The following is a 16,736-nucleotide window of genomic DNA, read 5'->3' on the forward strand; positions in this document are numbered from 1 at the left end:
GATATCCACATATTCGTTTGAATATTTGATGCGCGCGTGCTTTTGATCGACAACAAAGAATCGCGGTATCCATCTTCCATATGTAACTTCTCATCCAAAATAATCCCATAACCATTCGGTTGAGATATTCACTTCATTAGTTATTTCAACGTTTTCTTATTTGTTATTTCTGGAGTAGTTACAATAAATGGTTCAGGGGTTGGCAACCTTTTAACAAAGAGATGCCCATGTGCAATTTACAACAAAGCCGAAGTACTGCTGTACAAAAATGTTTCATTTTTATACGAATAGATGATATAAATAAATGGAATAGGTAGTATAGAAGATATCTAATAAAATTTAAGAAAATTATTAAAGATATTTTTAAAATTTTTTATCTTAGCACAGACTTTTTATAGAAGACGATCCTTATATTTTTTCCTGTTTTTCACGAAAGCTTTTCTATTTTTGGTTTCTCTAGTTACTTTTAATATTTCGCACGCCTCTGGATTATCTGTTGTCAGCCAGCATCGACATAGATTCAAAATTATTTTCATATGTAAAAAAAATGCTCACACATATAGGACGCACCGAATGCTGAAAAGATTCCAAACGCAAATTGAGCAAATAAATTTATTTGGCAAACAAGCCCAACATTTCAGTATTTCGTTTGGTTTATCTAAAACTTCTTAGTTCCTTAAGTTTTGTTTTCCATAACTCGTAGTTCTTAAATTCAATATACTGAAGCTCAATGTCTTTCTATCCGTGCGAAAAGAAAATCATTAAAACAAATGCTAATGAAATCGATTAAGGCTGGTTTTATAATGAAATGGAACATGCTGTCGTCTAGCATAAATATCAATTGCAGAAGATAGGTGTGTGAGGACCAATCAATATTTCATAAATACACACGGCACTCATGCCAAATTAAGATACGTGGACTTGATGAATATGTGTCAAAATTCATCACCTCCACTCTTTACCAATGAAAACATCGAATCTTAAACATAAATGCTTTTCTATTGACCGAAGCTGTCGGAAGGCGTATGTACACAATTTTTTCGAAATATTCTTGCCAGACAGTCTGCGATAAGCAGTGGCATCGTTTAATGAGGTTCATTTAGTTCATAAATTTCTTTAAATAAATATAATTATGGCGTTCTTCAGAGCATGGGCGAATGAAGGCAATGAAATTGCTGTATAGTGAGAGTAACGACAGATATGAATTTCATAATAAATATTTAGATATACAAACATCAAATTATTTTAAATATATTCAGCAATCTGATAATGCAATCATAATAAAAAATGCTGAATTAACTAGAGTGACTAAATTTTCCATTTATCGAGTAGTCACGAAATGGGTTGCTGTGGATCATTCACAGAACCGAAAAACGTGTAAAGAAAAACTGAAATCAGTTGACAAAGCTAGTCAAGATTCTATATGTAGGACAATTTATAGTTTATTTAAGGAGGTAGCAAATTATCCAGAATACAATTATACCAGTTTATAAACATTGCGTCAAGTTTTGTCTGCATGTGATTTTAAAAACAAAAATCTGAAGAAACATATGGCAATAACCGAATCGTCAAGGATCGTTCTATGGCCATAAGATTATTTGTGTCAGATAAAAGACCACTGAAGTTCTAATAGACACATAATTTATCCAGATGAAACATGGTTTGACAGTCACGATGTAGTAAATTTCAGTTGGGTTGACAATAGTGAAAATTGCTGTTTGAATGGGCCATGTTCTAAAGGGAAACGCATTATATTAGTACACGCTGGAAGCAAAGACGGATCGTGCCTAATACTTTATTAATATCTGCTGGAAACATTAAAAACTGTGCAGCTGATTATCATGAAGATGTGACAACAGAATTATTTGGAAAGTGGTTTAATGAACAGCTTTTGTCTAACATTGCACCACAGTCAGTAATCGTTATGGACAATGCATCCTACCACTCGCTAAAAAAGGCTCAACAAACAAAGAATTGCTTACTGTTATTGTAGGTCAAAAGTTAAAGAAAATTTATTATATCGACAAGCTGTGCAAAGAATGTCATACTCTTCTCAGACTACCTCCTTACTATTGCATATTTAACCCTATAGAGTTAATATGGGCAAATGTAAAATCAGAATTACGAAAATGTCTTCAGAACTGTGTAAAGATGTTGTAGAACTCGGAAAGAAAGTTCTAGCAGCAGACCGCCAAGAACTATGGGAAAACTGAGTAGAACATGTTATCAAAGAAGAAAATGAGTATGTGGTATTATCCTCTTACAACCCTTCATAATTCAATCAAATGATGATTCTAGTTCAGACACTATTATTATTTATAAAGATATTTCGGAATTAAAATGTTTTTTTCTGTTTTATTTGCAAAGAATTCATTTTCTTTCATGGTTTTTGCTTGGAAATTTCGTTTTCCATAAAAATGGGGCTAAAAAAGGGCTCAGTTCACGTCTGGTACCCCGTTTAAACCAAACTTCCTTAAAGAGAGGTACATTTTATTCGTCTATTTACGTTTTATAATTTAATATTCAGTTGTAGCAAGTTAACGAGGTATAATAATGATTTTTTTCTAAGTGCATCTGTCTAAATAACGGCGTAAAATGCCAATTTATATTGATTCAGAATACGGCCAAAACTACTTTTTAAATTTTTATTGGACATGGAGAATGTATATTATAGGTAGCATACAAATACATAAATAATGAACACAATAGTTGTAGCTGTTTAACATCGTTAGGAGCATAATCGTTTGTCAAACTTAGTAACTTTATTGTTATTGGTACAATTTAAGATGTATATTCAACATCCCCCTAATAAACTGAGAACTCGTTCCAGAAATTACGACCATTTAGCAAATTTTATGAGATAAAAATTGATGTAACCATGTTTTTGTTAGGTCACCAATGGGTCTCAACAAATCTAGGAATAAAACCGCAGTCCGGTTGGTCTATAGATCCTTTCGGTCATGGCAGTACCATTCCTTATCTTTTAGCAGCTTCTGGCTTTAAAGGAACGGTTATCCAAAGAGTTCATTACGCTTGGAAACAATGGTTAGCTATGAAACAATACGGGGACTTCAAATGGATTCCTTCTTGGTCTCCAGCTGATCCCTTTGGATCGATTCTTACTCATAACCAACCTTTTGATATATATTCAATCAAACACAGCTGTGGCCCTCATCCTTATATTTGTTTGAATTTTGATTTTAGAAAGGTGAGTAATAGAATAAAGCCACAATATACAAATAATATTTTGCATTTTCAGTGGGCAAGTGTCGTAACTATTATAGCCTATATTTATGATTGAGAGAGTAAAAAAATGATGTTTTCGTGATCCTTAGGCGTATCACTATTTTTATTAGACAGTTTAAATACTTTTTGAAGTTATACCTCGAATATTTTTGGGTGTAGTCTTGAATTTTCACCTTATTAACCTGCTTTTCACTTCCAAACAACTGAAAGTGAAAAAGTGCATTTTGTTTAAAATGTTCCATTTTTCCACAAAGTATGAGGAACATTTTGTCATACTGATTATATAGGTATAAGGGTGTAAACTGATTTTTAAACAACTTCACGTTCATAAAGGATAATTTTGATATAAAAACCCATCAATATAAGTAGAGATACTTCTTACAAATCCAAATCAGAATCAGAAGATGAACTGTTGCAACCAATATTCACAAAAGGTGGCTCGATTATTTCATTAGTAATATTGTCCAACTTCCTCTTCTTTCTCATTTTTCAGGTCTCACATCATGTACTCTAAAAACAACTGTTTAACTGCTTCCTTTATATATGCCCATACCAGTTAAATCGGGTTTAGTTCGCAATGAGATGATGGGGATCTAACCACCATCATTCCACGATATTCTGCAATTTTAATTTCATATTTTTTTAATTTCTCTTTCTGAGGGATACACACAAAAACCGGGATGGAACTTAATAAACCTTGAATTGAACTAATTCTGTAAATCTTTTTTTCACCACTTGGTTACGGGCAATATTTCTAAAGGTCTCGAGTGATAACTTGCTTTATCCATTACTACCATAAGTGAATAAACCACCTTTTGGTGGATTTGATTCAGCAGATATATTAAAAACCTGTCTTCGACTTCAGTTCCATAATGTCAAGGTTGATTGAAACTTTTCAAAGTTCATCTCGAACCGTGTTAAGAACTTGTCTACTGTCGGAAATTTTGTTCTAGAGACTCATGTACTTGCCTTCGATGTCTTTCTTTCAAATAAATTTCTAATTTGTTTTCCTGGAGCTTCACTTACCGTTTGAAGCTCTTTAAATCGTTGATTTCCCTATACCAAGCGTACAACTAACTTACAAGTATTCCACTTATTCATAAATTTTTTTCTTGGAATTTAAGACAATTAAATATTATTGTTTTTTCATTAACTGTTAAAGGAAAGATTTTTCGGCATTTACGCGTCCGTTTCAAATTTCCCATAATCGTATTTTCGGTATAATTGGTCGGGAAGAGATTTTCGGAATTAAAATAAAAAAAAAAAATTCTAAAATTTACTGGCAAATAGGTACTTACAGATTTTATGACACGACTATGTAATTTTTAAAATTCTTTAAAAGTCCAAATGGTTATAAAAGGCCGATGAAAGCCCTAAAACTTACTTTTATCAAAATTTTAGGAAATATTTAGATTATTCTGTAACAATATTTGAAATGACAGTTCTAAGTTTTGGATTAACAAGTAAGTTTGATTACTCACGTACATAAAAAGAGACTATAACAGTCTAGACACTTGCGACTTTAACGACTTAAATTTTGCCTAACTCCTGCAAAATATTCCACATAAAATCAAATTTTCAAGTTAAAAGAATTGCATGACAACAACAGTCGTTTATCAGTAATGTCATTCGAAACAGTGTTATTCCATTTATTCGTTAAATTTTTAATAATTACCTAATGATGTCTGTAAAATTATTAAAAAAACGGCTTTTCTATTTTTAAACTATGCGCATTGCACTTTACAGATTCAATTTTCAGCAAAACAAAAAATTAAGTATTACGATTTCCAACAAGCCGTACACATTATAATTTGTTTTGAATTATGTATAGAATATTTATCTCTAAAATGATAATAATAGTAGCTGTTTCCACCCTCCCGTTTTGGATAAAATGTTCATTCTATAATTTATTATTTTATTTAATTAATCATATAATATCATTACTGATCTCTAGAATCGTCGAATATCATACAAGACTTTAATTTTATCATATAAATTGGGAAATATATTTGATCAATTGTAAAACATTAAGTATGGAGCTGTCATTAAATATTTGCTTTTTAAAGGCAATACACAAATGAAAGAGAAGTTAGATCCTATGTATCGAGACACTGTACCATCATTTACAACCATGAAATCTTATCAATCTGACTGACGACAAGCGTCGAGATGGCCAAAAACTGTAGCAACCAGCCATATCATTGAAAAAGTTTGCCGAATGGTACTGAACAACCGTCGGATTAAAGTTTAGGGATATAGAAGAGGCTATTGGCATATCAAAAAACTCATTTGCCACAGACTGACTGAACAATGCTTACGTAAAATATCCCAACGTTGGGTACCGCGTTTGCATACTTGAATGAACATTTGCCAGGCCTTATTGACGCGGTTTAAGCATAAGACGATGTATTGTTGTTTAAAAATAAAAATGATTATGGAAATAAATATCTTGTTCCTTTGTTAGATCGGAAGCTTTATAGACAAACCTCGTATATGCACTTCAGAACTATTGTGAACAACCCCTATCTACCAGTAAAAGTAAAATAGTGACTAACTTGCTATTTCCCTCCCACATAGTTAATTTGAATAATAATCTTCAATCAGTACATTCCTCGGGTGCTTCACTCATAAGTGTTTCAATTTACTCTATTAATACGCCGCCATTCTGATGAGCATATCTTCAACTCGAGTTCCCTTAGCTTATTCAACTTCTTCTAAACTTATTTTTTTCACGCCTGTCAACTTCTTTCTTATCTACGTTCTGTCTTCTTCTTTTTATGATTCTGGAAGTATTTTTCCTAATCTCGTTAGTAGCAGTCTTATAAAACAATAAAAGTTTTGTTTGGAAGAAATTTTGAGAATTTTAACTCGAATTCTTAAATTTTAGGTTCCAGGGGAATATACAGAATATTCACTTAAAGCTCAAACAATTACTGATAAAAATGTGAAGGAAAAAGCGGAATTATTACTAGAACAGTACGCTAGAACAGGATCACTTTTTCCACACAACACGGTTTTGATGCCGTTAGGAGATGACTTTAGGTATAACGTTAAAGAAGAATGGGATCAGCAATATACGAATTATATAAAACTCATAGACTATATTAATGCCAACAAAGAAACTTATAAAACGGATATTAGCTTTGGAACACCAGCAATGTACTTTCAGGTAATTAAAATAAGTTCAGAATAACATTCTAATTTCAAGTATTTAATCTATGAATAAGAAATTTTTTATGAAGTTTGATTATTTCAGAGTAAACTGAATATTCTATTAGATCTTTTGGAATATTTTTTATGTGCTATGGTTTTTTATTTATATTTCATAGTCTATATAGTTCTCCATCATATATTGTATCAACTCTGGATTAAAGTCATTGTCCAGAGAAGCATATCATTATTTAATTTTGATAGCTCACACATTCCCCTATTCTTCAATATATTTCTACAAATCAAATAATTTTTTTTTGCACTGTGTTTGTTTATATATTTTGCCTAGCCAATTTAAATCTTCATCAACTATACGTTTATGATCAATGTAATTGCCTACTCCTGTATTTCCTGTTTATATTCCTTCATCCATTCTCTGCTTATTTGGGCCATTTGTCTGTTTTGTTACTTCTTCATTAGCTATATTTTTTTCTCTCCTATTTTTCCTCAATTTCATGGCTCTAAACGTTTTTTCTGGGCCACTTTTTTGTAATATGTGTAATAACTGCACTAGTGTTTCCTGGACTGAACTTTTCAAATTTTAGTGTTTACGTAAATAATTTTTCTAGTGACTTATTAGATTATTACAGTTTCTTTTACTAAACAGAACAATCACAATAATAATTTGTCTAAAATAAGCTACGGATAAGTTACTCATTTGTTTAAATCTCTCTAAATCGGAATTCAATTATAAAAACTACAGTTTGATTGAAACTCATTATTCAAACCTTTGTTTTTATTTATGACTTTATTGTTGTTTTTTTTTCTTTTAGGAAATTATGAAAAGATACAATCAGTTTCCAACATTGAAAGGCGACTTTTTTGTTTATTCCGATATATTTACGGAGGGCCGACCTGCTTATTGGTCTGGATATTTCACTACTAGACCATATATGAAATTATTAGACAGAGAATTGGAAAATACACTTCGCGGAGCAGAGATAATATACACTATTGCACTCAATAAAGCCAAACAAAATAAATCTGTTTCTTATTCAAAAATTCTAGAAAGAGACTTTGAGAAACTCATTAGAGCTCGTAGAAATTTAGGTAAAGATACCATATGTATTTCAGGCATAGAAAAATGATTTGCAATGTACAAAAAAAAGCACAAGTTCTGAATGTATCTTCTTAATATTCCACTACCTTCGAACCCATCTTCAGATATTTTTATTAGCACTTTCATGTGCTTTCTTTAAAATATATTTTAAATATTCCTAAAATTGATAACAAAATTTCCAAATATCAGTTTTATAGTATAAATCAAAGGACTAGTGACCAAGTAACATTTATTTTACTTCTATACTAACACTGCATCCAATTTACTTGTTTGAATACTTTCAATTAAACAACTATGTCATGCGGCGATAATAATTAATTGTAGTACATTTGACTTTCTGCTTATATATATGAATTTCTGAGTATAGAACTATTTAAATTTTTCCGGGAAATTCCAATTTTGGATGAATCAATATGGATACATTTATATTTTGTACTGTTTAAAAACAATATTCCCAAAAATATGTATCATCCTATTACTGAGAAGTATCTGTAATCTTCACTAGATTTCTGTTAATTCTTGTTTTTCAAAAGAAACTAGGTCTTTTTATTTGGAGGGTTGTGCTAAAATCAAATTTCATAAGCTTTGAGGTATGTCTAAATAATTGAAGATAGGTTCTACAGCCACCCAATAACATTACCCATTATATTATCTTACTTAATTCCCACTGATTCTTAAACTTTTTTAATTTTTTCATTTCTCTATTAGAAATTGATTCAATGATTTTGTATACTGTTCGTATATTAAACTATATCCAAAATAAGATATGTTAAACTCGAATTAAATATTACAATTGCTAACTACTGGGTACATTGTTTATTACCACACACCAACACCCACAACTACAAAGTAACCTTTCACTCTCAGAAGACGATAAGTAGGTTATCGAAACGCGTGTCAAATAGAGTAATTGTAAGTATTGATGTAGTGTTAGTAGAATACGGTGTGTTCAATATGAATAGTTCTTCCAGAAGCCTCAACTTCAATATGTAATACGAATATCGGGGGGATAAAGTAAAAATTACTAATCAATTATCAATAGAACACTATATAATCAATAATCAAACATAGAATAAACTCAAATTTCTTACATTTAATTGATATGGAAAAAGAATAGGGTTTTGATCGGATACATAAAACTCTTATTCAAATGAATATTTCCTCTGCCTACTTTTACTTGTTGCAGTAAATTTTGAAATTTTTAACCTGCTTTGATAAGAGATAACCTTATAAGAATATCTGTGTAATGACGATATTAAACTGATGAATGTGTAATATCGACCTAAAAAATTCCACATATAGTTATATGGAGTTTTCCACAAATATATCCGTTTCAAATATGAAAGAAAAATAAGATTAATATTTATTACACGTATACGTTTGTATCCTAGAATTATATGTACATTATAACCCTAAGGTGTTGGTTTTACATTCAAGTAGCATATATGAACATTTTTCGTTATTTTCTATTTTTCGTTAACGTTTTTACATCTTTCCAAGTTTTATCTTGAAGAATTTGATCCAATGCTGTATTTGTCTTTTCTTCTTTTTTTTGTACTTGCTTCATATATTCTTCTAACTTGTGTATGATTTTTTGAATATGCCTCATCTAGCTTATGATTAGTACCTGTTCAGTTTTGGTTGTATTTGGTTGTATTCCTAATTATTCTTCTTTCATTTGTACTAGTTCTTTCTATTAGAATTAGAACTAGTCGATAAATAGTGTTATACACTTCATAATATATCTATAAATTTCATCACTAATCCCAATATTCTTATTTTTTACTTATTCTACTCGCACGTTGTCTATTTCAATTTCTGTATTGATGTTTCCTGATACCAGTATTTTATTTGTGTTAATCATACCCTCCTCTTCTGTTCCAGCTCTCCATATGTTTTTTTATTGATCACTTATCACTCTCTATTCTCCTTCAGCTATTTTAATTATTTCTAGATTCGTATAACCAACAACCATTTTCTGTCACTTTTGCTAATGATGTTGTCCATAGGTACGTTGAACATTGTTGAGCTTAGTTTTCATCCTTTTCATAATCCTATAGTAGCTTGCCATCTGATTTAAGGTAATTTTGTATCTATAATTTTTAGTTTATTCCCTACATATTTTGAATAATTTCAATGATTAAATTGTATTTTTAGGTCTTTTTCAACATCATGATGCTATCACTGGTACTAGTAAATCGTTTGTAATGAGAGATTATGGTCTAAAATTATTTGAAGGAATCAGGGATACCATAAATATACAACAAAATGCACTACAAAGCTTATTATTTCCAGATATCCCTATTAAGCCTGATCAAAGTCTTATATTAAGTGATTTGGAAAGAGAATCATTTGATAAATTGCCTAGAAAAACTCCAATACAAATTTCTCCAGTAGGTAATAGTCAGTCTAGAAGAATATTAGTATACAACTCTTTAACATCTCCCCAAGAACAAGTTATACAGGTAAATCGAAATCTTTGATTTATATTGATCACACTAAGTAATCCTTTGCGTAATTATGTTATCAGTTTATAAGTGATATATTTAATAGTCTTATATTTTTATCACAACTTTTACACTATATGGATAAGTACAATCTCAAACAATGTAATAAATATTGATTGAATCCTCATCCGTTTCAGATTAGAGTTAACACGAGTAACATAAAAGTCACTGATAGTGAAGGAAACAATGTCTTTTACCAAATTAATCCTGTTTGGGATATGTCGGACTTTACAAAATTATGGATAGCTGCAGATGAGTATGAAGTTGTTTTTATAGCAAAGCTATCAGAATTGTCTGTTACAGTTTTTAATATAATCTACGACGCGACAGTTAGTGATAAATTGGCAACAGTTTATTGTAAGAATTGTCAAAAGTCGACTACTATTATAAGTACTGAAAATGACGTTAAAGGAGAAACTGTTCAAGCTAAATTCGTTCTCAAGGATATGCCACCAGGAGATATACAGTTGGAAAATGGTAAATTTAAGGTAAGAAGAACAGTGACATATTTCATAATTTCATCATCAAATATCCACTGGACATAGGCATCCCTTAATTTATTACAATTATACATATTCAAAGCAAGATAATTTACTTTTAGGTACTGTTTAATGGGGGTACAGGTTTCATGAAGACAATAACACGGAAGCATAACCCTAAAATAATGCAATGTGGCATACAATTTGCAGCTTACAGGAGCGCCCAATTCCATTCAGGGGCTTACCTTTTTATGCCAGATCCAAACGAAAGAGACTATGAAAAAGATGTTTTGTCTCAATACAAAGAACAAAAAAGTATTATCATTACCACAGGACCTCTTTCTACAGAAATATCTGTAATTTATGGACCGTTCCTAATGCATACGGTAACTATATATTTAGGAGAAAACTCTTCCTTGTCGAATGGAATTTTTATAGAAAATACTGTAGATTTTGAAAATCCTCCAAAAAATAGAGAGACTGAACTATTTATGAGAGTTATAACTGATATACAGAATGGAGAACCGCCTGAGTATTACTCTGATCTTAATGGGTTAAATATGCAAAAGAGAATAAAAGTTGAGAGAATTGGTAAGTGGAATTGAGTTGGAAATATTTCTATGGATATAGTGTCAAATATATTTAGATGATTCACGGCAGTGTTATTTATTCTGACTACAATTTTATCTTTTTGTTCAAAATAAGTCTCAAACGGGTATATTTTTTAGGTTTATTATCACAAAGAATCGTTTTAGTCAAATAAAATTTAAAGAAATCCTTTTTTAACAAGATAGGGTTAGTCATGATAATACATATAAAATGTTGAAATCTTGAATCAATATTATTTATAACAGGGTGGTCTCATAACTACGGGTCCTAGACTAGAGATAGCAATAATTAATTGAAAGACTTCTATATAAGACACAATATAAGTACACCATATCTGTTTGAAAACGCCAGCTTTTTCAGTGATTTGTATTGTGATCCAACAATTTTATTTGAATTGTATTAACCCAACCAATATTAACATAAGGGTGAGTCTTCTCTTCAATTTACAACAGTGAAATATTGGAAAGCAAAGTTTAAATGAGACCCTACAAGCTGCGAAAACGATCATCGCAGTGATTGACCTAATAGTGTGATGACTACGAAAATGATGTATAGAACATTACCAATGTAAAATTATTTACTCGATTTGTTCGGAAAATAGAAAATTAACTTGTTTTGAATCATCTATGTTAACCGACTATTAGAGTAATCATTTTTTGAAAAATCGTCAACAACTTTATTATGTTGAATTTACCACAATAAACTTAAACCAAGGAAAAAATTGAAATAATGTGAAAAATGTTTTTTAGGATTTTTGATATCTTAAAAAACGTTAAAACAATCACTATTTGCTAATAATACAGTTTATATAAAAAAAAAACGGTCCATATACTAATTTGTCTATTTTTATACCATTATAGGCTTAGAAGGCAATTATTTCCCTACTACCACCATGACTTACATTCAAGACAATAACGTCCGTCTCAGCCTTTTAGTCAACCATGCCCAAGGTAGTTCAAGTTTTCAACCCGGTTTTTTGGAAGTAATGCTAGATAGAAGAACGTTGTATGATGATTCTAGAGGAATGGGAGAAGGATTGACTGATAACAGAAAGACTGTCAGTAAATATTGGTTATTAGTTGAAGATATCTCACAAATAAAAACAACTGATAATAAGCAACAACCGAAAAGGTTCGATAATGCTGATGATCCTTATGAAAAAGAGGATGTTGTCAGGTAATATATTTTCTATAGAACTTTTGAGTTCTATATAATATTCTATATTAATAACTGAGTAGTAGTAATAGAAGTAAACAGTGTGTTCAGTATAAATAAATGAGTGAAAGGGAATTTGAGGTTTTCTCAATTTTGTGATGATGTTAGTCACTGCATATATCCTTGCATTTTAATTTACAACATTGAGATTAATTGAAAAATGTGCGTTAGATTTTGCATACCTAGGAATTAATCTGGACTCGAAACATATGTAGAAAGAATATACAATCTAAATGATCCCGATTAGATAGGTCAAGTTTCTAATCTGATATTATTTGCATTTTCAAAAAACCACAAACGAAAATTACCAAAATAACTTAGAATAGGTATTACAAATAAAAATGCTGGGATTGTCAATTGAACTGAATTTATTTTATGTCTGTAAACTATAAAAAATTGAAATAATCTTTTTCGATTTTTAGATCATTCAATCTTCCTACAGAACCTTCAGACTCAACAAAACAAGAAGCCTTCTCTCGTCCATCTTTATTCAGTATTCACCTCTCCAACTCTTTGATTTATCCAGCGAACATATTCATAGTGGACTCTGAGCATCAAGTAACATTTAATCATTCTGTAAAACTGATAAACAAACCATTCCCATGCGATACGCACTTATTAACACTTCGCACACAACCAGATTCGATTTATTCTCAGTTTCCTTCTTCCAGTGCTCTTATGGTTCTTCATAGACAAGGATACGATTGCGTTATCGGTGGAAATTATACTTGTGATGTAGATAAATTTCATAAAGACTTAACTTTTGAATTTGTTAGTGTTAAAGATATGGAATTGAAGACTTTAACGGGATTAGATACAATTTCGAGTTTAGATAAATTAAGTGATATTTATTTAGAACCTCTATCTTTGAAAACTCTCAATATTACTTTTGGATAAATTAATTTGTTTTGGCGTTGAGATAATGGGTTTATATTTTTTGAATATTTTTATTTTGAAATATTATCCAAGTTTCACATCTTTATATGATTTTTATATAATCGACTATTTAATATTAATATTATTTGTTTTTATTTGGATCCTTGAGAAAAAATTTATGAATAGATATTTTGATTCATTGTTAAAACTTCATAATTTAGTATTTTCAAAAAATGGAAGTGTTTAAATAGTCTCAAATAACTGGTTGATTTCATTTTATACATTTTAGAAATGTTGGATAATATTTTGAATTGTGCAATTATAAACAAAATTAAATATCAAAATTTCTCTGTAGATAATTTGTAAATAGTTGACTAGAGACTTCCTTAAATTAGGTTTTGTAATTTTCTTCCTAATTTATTGCAGAGGTCTAGATTGAATTTGATTATATAATATGAATGTTGCATCTCTTTTTAAATTGTAAGTATGATCTTGCCTGTAGTACATTTTTTTAAAAATCCCATACCATATCAATAAATCTACTTTAATATTTAAAAAAAAATTGAAATAAAAATGTCAGTATCACAAACTATATTTTTTCTCTATTAAACATTGAACAGGTAATAAAACTTTCTTTTAGTTTGCAATTTCATGTAGTTTCTATTCTATAGAGAATATTAGGTTTGTGTCTACATTTTATGTTAATTCATATAATTCGCAATTTTTCGCTACCATTCTTGTTGATTATACTAGTCAATTTTCTTATGGTAGAATAACATTTTTTAATGGACTTCTAAACAAGATAAATGAAATACTTTCAACCAAGCATTCAAACAAATAGCTAAATTGTCATTTACTAGCTATTTTTTTCTATTAAACATTTATTATCTGTACCTACTGATATGGTACGGACCTAGTACAGAATTCATTGACATCTCTAATCTTTATTAATAAGTATTAAATTTCTACAACGGCGATGCTAAGAGAATTGAGGTAAAAAGTCTGTTTTCAATGCTATTGCTAAGCCTAACTCTAAAACAATTTTTTCTTTCTTAATACGAAATTTTGTTTATTAAATTAACAATTATTGGTTTTGATGCCAAAAAGTCTCTGAATGTCCAAATGCAGTTTGTTTACTATACTCCAGAATGTTTGTTGTGAAAATTATATCAAACAATCAAAAGAAGCGAGGGTCCAACCTTATACTTCTATCTTCATCATTATTTATCATTAATTCAGAGCATTTTTTGGTATTGGTTATGGGAATATTTGGACCCATATACCTTTTTTATAATACTTCTTAGGTGATTCCTATTTTTTATGTTTTTTTGGGACACACAATTCATTTCAGTTAAATTTTATTCGAAATTTGATGTATATGTATATTATACTATTTTTGATCCTATGAAACATATTCAATAAAACAAATCCTATTTATCTTATAAAATTTGGCGCAACCATTATTTTCCTCACTCCTTCTTATAAGATAGTGCTCAAGTAAATAATTTTGAATTGTTTCTTTACTCATTTTAGTTTTAAAAAGAATAATTTTTAGTATAGTATAATTGAAAATGGTATAATCTACATTATTACAATGTATCATAAAAAATAAAATAGTTTTAAAGAAAATACTGAAAACAAATTATAGTTAAATATATAGCATGTTTTTATTGCATTATGTATTGTTAAACATCCATTGTTGGATTCATTTAATATGTGTTATTGAGAATTTCTATCCAAAAACTTTATCATATATATAAAATATAAGCTAGAAATGAAGGAATAAACATGAGCCGGAGTGCAGGGTATGCATTTATGATTAATTTTAATAAATCTATTACTATTTCAATACATTTTTGATAGTTATTTTTATGTTTGATTCTTTGGTAGTACTTTCATCCTATTTTTAAGTACATTCTTTGTATTTAATACTATAGTTAGCATCAGTTGCAGTTCAGTTTTTGACTACACTACACAATTTACACATGTTTTCTCTTTCGGATCTCTATTAAAGAATATGTTGTCATAAGGATTCATTCATTCCACAAAACAAATCCTTGAAAAGTTCAGGTTTTATATGTGAATAAAATTATTCTCTTACCACTTCAACCTCTCAGAGCAGTAGGGGAATGTGGGGCAAAGTGTGAGGGTTAACAACCAATTAACAGTTTTTCATACATAAAAAATACTCAGTAGGATCTCAAGCCAATATAAATATATTTGAACATTACTTTAATAAATATCACAAGACTTGCAATAATGGAACTTATAAATTTTTAGGTTTTTTTATTGCAGTATAAATACCCCACCTGTGGGGCAAAGTGAAATATCACCTGAACAGAGACAAATGATTTCAAAATACAAGTTTATTATCAAAAAAATTTTGCAATATTACAATTTATAATATATTCAAATGCTTTAATTAATAACAATATAAATTTTTACATTTTTATTTTAAAATTATCTGCCCCCTACGCATCAAACCTGCATGCATACATTTTCCTTTTATTTCATGTTTATATATTAAGCTTCTATCTTCAGCTTCAGGGCAAACAAATATGTCTTTATGTTTTCTAAAATTTCTTAGAAATGAGACCTCGGCAGAGGCATTATCCAAACTTAGTATTTTGGCAGCAAATTCTTTTTCTATTTTCTTGTTTTCAATCTCGACCAGAACAAAATCACCGACCCCATAGTTAGGGGGCTATCATTCCAAAGAAGTTACTGTCACAATCTTATTTTGAAATAACTAAATTGTCAACTGCAAAACATGCTACTATATTAAACATGTTTTTTTCTTCCTGTTCTGTGTTTATCCTTCATTGCCAATTATTTATTGGTAGTGTTCCATTTATAACTAACAGTTAAGATGAATATGTCCTTAACTGAAATAGTTTCTCATTTTTTAATGCAATGCAAAATTTTTCCAATATTTCCTACGTTTTAGTTCAATCCAAAGTGATAAGAAAAGTATATTTCAATGACTATATCTGGATTTGCATTATGTTATTGATAGAAAATTATTGGAAATAATTAATGTGATGTATAATTTTAGTAAAAATATAAAATGGTTATATTTGTATCAATAAAAGATATCTACGTTGGTCTCTGTATTGTGAATTAGATATTGGGTGTAGATTTTTTGTAAAAGTTATTTTTATTTTTACAAATAAAATTTTACAAATTTTGTTTTTTTTAATTTATGCTTTTCCCATACATCCCAGGATCTATAGTAAAAATGCCTGCCAGCAAGGAGTATTTAAATAAAGATATAGGAGTATTTCAATACTTCTAATTGCCTAAGATAAAAAACTACTATATTTCATTTATCACACTTTATATTCAATATTTAGTAGAATGAATCCACAGATTTTCTGTAAATCAGTTCTTCGAATTAACCATGATAGTATGCATAATGCATACCATTAAGATTCTTATTATTACTTGCTATTAATATATATATATATATGCTTAAATTCATCTATTACTCTGGGTATTTCCCTTTCCATCCCAAAAATACACAATTCTTAGAAT

General features: G+C 29.5%; 1 protein-coding gene across 1 annotated transcript in view; it reads left to right on the forward strand.

Moving 5' to 3' along the window:
• LOC130451258 (alpha-mannosidase 2) overlaps positions 1–16,389 on the forward strand; it is a 76,243-nt gene extending 59,854 nt beyond the window's left edge. Inside the window, exons 6-13 of the mRNA XM_056790165.1 lie at positions 2,892–3,208; positions 6,134–6,415; positions 7,230–7,506; positions 9,674–9,981; positions 10,161–10,511; positions 10,625–11,093; positions 11,972–12,287; positions 12,749–16,389. Of these exons, the coding sequence (XP_056646143.1) occupies positions 2,892–3,208; positions 6,134–6,415; positions 7,230–7,506; positions 9,674–9,981; positions 10,161–10,511; positions 10,625–11,093; positions 11,972–12,287; positions 12,749–13,223 (2,795 nt within the window). The 3' untranslated portion in view covers positions 13,224–16,389. The remainder of the gene's footprint in view (positions 1–2,891; positions 3,209–6,133; positions 6,416–7,229; positions 7,507–9,673; positions 9,982–10,160; positions 10,512–10,624; positions 11,094–11,971; positions 12,288–12,748) is intronic.
• Positions 16,390–16,736: the final 347 nt, after the last annotated feature.

The sequence above is a fragment of the Diorhabda sublineata genome, chromosome X (assembly GCF_026230105.1).
Source record: "Diorhabda sublineata isolate icDioSubl1.1 chromosome X, icDioSubl1.1, whole genome shotgun sequence".
NCBI lineage: Eukaryota > Metazoa > Arthropoda > Insecta > Coleoptera > Chrysomelidae > Diorhabda > Diorhabda sublineata.